General features: G+C 36.6%; 1 protein-coding gene across 1 annotated transcript; it reads right to left on the bottom strand.

The window, feature by feature from the left end:
* Positions 1–451: 451 nt before the first annotated feature.
* On the bottom strand, positions 452–1,332 carry LOC112508100 (pathogenesis-related genes transcriptional activator PTI6-like). Its single transcript, XM_025112881.1, has one exon. It carries the CDS (start codon positions 1,321–1,323, stop codon positions 559–561), a length of 765 nt encoding a protein of 254 aa, XP_024968649.1. The 5' UTR covers positions 1,324–1,332; the 3' UTR covers positions 452–558.
* Positions 1,333–3,532: the final 2,200 nt, after the last annotated feature.

Raw genomic sequence — 3,532 nt, 5'->3', positions numbered from 1 at the left:
ATTACCTTTTATTCATGATTGTTTCCTATGTTTATTAAACATCTTTTTTGAATTTATTTTTGGTTTAATAATATAATTTTTATGAAGATATATACTTTTAGAAGTCAATAATTATCTTAATTATATTTAGATTTTATATTTAAAATAAGAATTTTATCATGTATTTGATTATATTTATTTACAATTAGTTACACGAATTCAATCTTGAAGCTTAATAAGTTGTATTTAAACATAATTTATTTATAACCTTAAATTTTAAATAATATATATTAATAAATAATTTTTTATACATAAAAAATTGATTTTCAAAAGTTTTTATAACAAAATCATTATGCATTTTCGTTATCATTAAAATAGAGCTTGATATAGCATTTAATATTTTTAAATATATATATATATATATATATATATTAATAGTTTAGTAACAAATGTCTCAAAATCTCTGACAGCTTACACAAAATTTGCATATACAAAAATACACTCACATCCGTACATCTCTGCAGCTCAAGCTTAAATTACCATACTGCCCTCGTTTTAATACATTTACAAATTATCTAATTAATAATTTTCTCGGAAGTCAACCAGAAAATCGTCGATATTAAACTCGCCCAGCTCCTCGCCGCAGTAATTCTCCGACGCCACAAAATCCGGCAAGTTAAACGGCATGTCGATATCAAATCCCAGGGAGTCCACGTCACAGCACCCTAGTCCGTGGTCAAACGCCGTTAGCTCGGGGTTACCGTACAGCACAGACGTCGGTGACATAGCGGTGTGGTTCAACGGTTCTTCGCTGCAGCTGCTACTGGTGGTCGTCGCTGTTTGACTTTGGCTCTCGACGGTTACGGTTCTGGTGACGGTGACACGAGGAAAGTTTGTAACGGCGGCAGGGCCTTTCAATTTCAGGGCAGCCTCGTCGTACACCGTCGCAGCTTCCTCAGGTGTGTCATACGTCCCTAGCCAAACTCGTTTCCTCCGATGAGGATCACGGATCTCCGCCGCCCACCGGCCCCACGGCCTCCGACGAACACCTCTGAACTTCTTCTCCATAGATCCAGCACTTCTTTTTCGTTGCTCCTGCTTAGCAAAACTCGAAGATGGCGTGCTAAAATCGATTACAGAAACATGCTTCTTCACTCTCTTAACAACCGGTACTTCTTCATCGCCGGAAGAATCGGTAGCATAGGGATCAGTTAGCGTGATCCTGACGATCCTCTGCTTAATCGACGTCGCCGGAGTCTCCCCATGAACAAATTTACTCGTTGTTACGACGTGCTCTGAGAATCTCACGGCCGATCCTATGGAAATCGTACGATCGAACTCCATACCCGATCTCCCGTCAAAAAACGAACAAATCAGGGCTTGTTGGAGCTCCGATGTTTGTTCCTTTTAGCAACTACAAAACCGAGAAGAAGAAATGGAAGGAATCAACACCGAGTCGACTCAGCTTATGGGTATTTTGGCGGGAAACCTTCCCTCCATTTCTTCTTTGTGGGCAAGATCTGTAGGAACAAGAGTGTATATAAAGGAGAGAGAGGGAGGTCTGAGCAAAAAGGCTCCACTCCACTACCATTACCATCCAAGTACACACTACAGTGAAAATAAGTTTACTCTTTGGTCCCTACACTATTACTTTTTTCTTCTTTCAGTCCTTCTACTTCCAACTTCCCTGTTAACCATACCATATGCACATCCCCTTCTTTCTCTCATTTTGGAAATTGCATGAAATCTATTGTTCTTGTTATTTGCTTTTGATCACTCATGGCTTTAGTTTTCACTATTTAAATTGATTGGGATAGTAATGGGAAAGGCAAAAGTGAAGGGGGCAGATAAACGATAATTGAAAAGTAGATGGGTTAAAATGGAAATAGTTAGGAATTTTCTTGTGTACAGTTTGTGGTGGTGTTGGATGGGAAACAGATAGCGATGGGGCAGGTGGGAGTTGGGGTTTCATAGAAAATCAAACGTGATTTCCCTCTGACCCAGTCAAACCCATGTTTTGACTCATTGCTTCCACCTTACAAATTCCTCTGCCAAATGTGCAACCCTTCTTTATAAACTTCTTTTTTTTTTTATTCAACATAAATTCCTTATAATAAAAAAAATTAAGAATTTATTCAAAATACATGTTATACCATCTCAATTCCTCTTTTTAAAATAGTTAAGGATTTGATCCTTGTAGTATGAGTTATGTAACATTTTTAGTCCCTGTCATTAATTTCGTTTAAATCCTTTCTGTTATCTTATATTACACGGTAGTAATTTAGGCTTTCTAACTGTCAATTAGAATTAGGCTTTTAGAAACACTTAAATGTTGTCATGTGTCGTTCTGTCCCACACTCCTTTCCTCCCATCTTTATTGATGGACACCTTCTCCTCAGTTGAATCATATCATCGGGTTTGATTTTTAGGTAACTAATTTTGAAATGGGTTTTGATCATTAACTAACTTCCCATACTTGTTTTCATCTTTTAGTGTATGGTTTAAATATAAAAAACCCCATTAAATGTAGGGTTCATAATTAAATGAAACATAAACACACTTTTCTTCAATTAGATCCATATTTGCTCTTGTGGTTGTGGGTAGTTTATGCGGTGGACTGATTGGTCGAGGGGTGGTTCCTCGGTCAACCCCAATTAAAAATGCAGTCCATAAAGGTCTCAACATAGATTTGAAACGCTACTACCCATTCAATTCAAAGCCCTACTCTTAACCCATATCCGCAATCCATTTTTGTATGTGTTTGTGTTGTGTGTCTAATGGAGGTCTCAACCCAAATCCTACTCTCCCTTTTCTGGTTTATTTGATGCAATCTCTCCCTCCGCTTGTGGTTTATGGTGGTGTTGGTCACGAATGAGATGACAATAAACAGAAAGTAATTGTAGAAGGGCGAGTGAATACAATTACACATATTTTTTTCAACCTTTTAATTCTTCTTGATGTATATCAGAAATTAACACACAGAGATACAATACAGATTGTTGCATAAAAAAGAAATGATAACCTAACCTAAACAATCTTACATAGAGAAGAACTTACAAGAACAACACAAAAAGTACTTGCAAGGAAATGAAGAACACTAAGGTTTTGTTCACACACACGAGAGTAGTAAAACAAAGCCGATTGCCTTGAGAATACACTTAGAAATTCTTTCAGGGAAGTGTAGTTTGCATGGGAGATGCACTCTGCCTTTTATACTACCTTCATACATTTAATGCATGAGACTCTTGTTACCTTAGTATAAGAAGGTAGGAGTTGACTTGATCATAGTTGATATAACAGTTTCATCGTACTCTGCATATACACATTACTGTTCATGTAGAGACAAATCTATTGATAAGGAATATCTTTATCAAGTACATGTTTTGCAGATATATAGTCAGTTTGTAGGAAGATCTTCTTTGGATGAATTAGTAACTTTAGATAGCTACTTACAAATCTCAATACATGAAGATCTTCCTTCAATCGTCTAGTAGCTTCAAAGCATTTTCAATCTCCAAATAAACTACTTTGGAGTCTAGGTGTGTAATTTAGA

Source organism: Cynara cardunculus, assembly GCF_001531365.2.
Source record: "Cynara cardunculus var. scolymus isolate 2C chromosome LG 2, CcrdV1, whole genome shotgun sequence".
Taxonomy (NCBI): Eukaryota; Viridiplantae; Streptophyta; class Magnoliopsida; order Asterales; family Asteraceae; genus Cynara; species Cynara cardunculus.
The sequence above is the reverse complement of the archived record's forward strand: the minus strand, read 5'-3'. Positions and strand labels throughout refer to the sequence as shown.

What these genes read in the sequence shown, in the direction of transcription:
- LOC112508100 (XM_025112881.1), bottom strand. Translation starts at nt 1,323, where the DNA reads ATGGAGTTCGATCGTACGATTTCCATAGGATCGGCCGTGAGATTCTCA.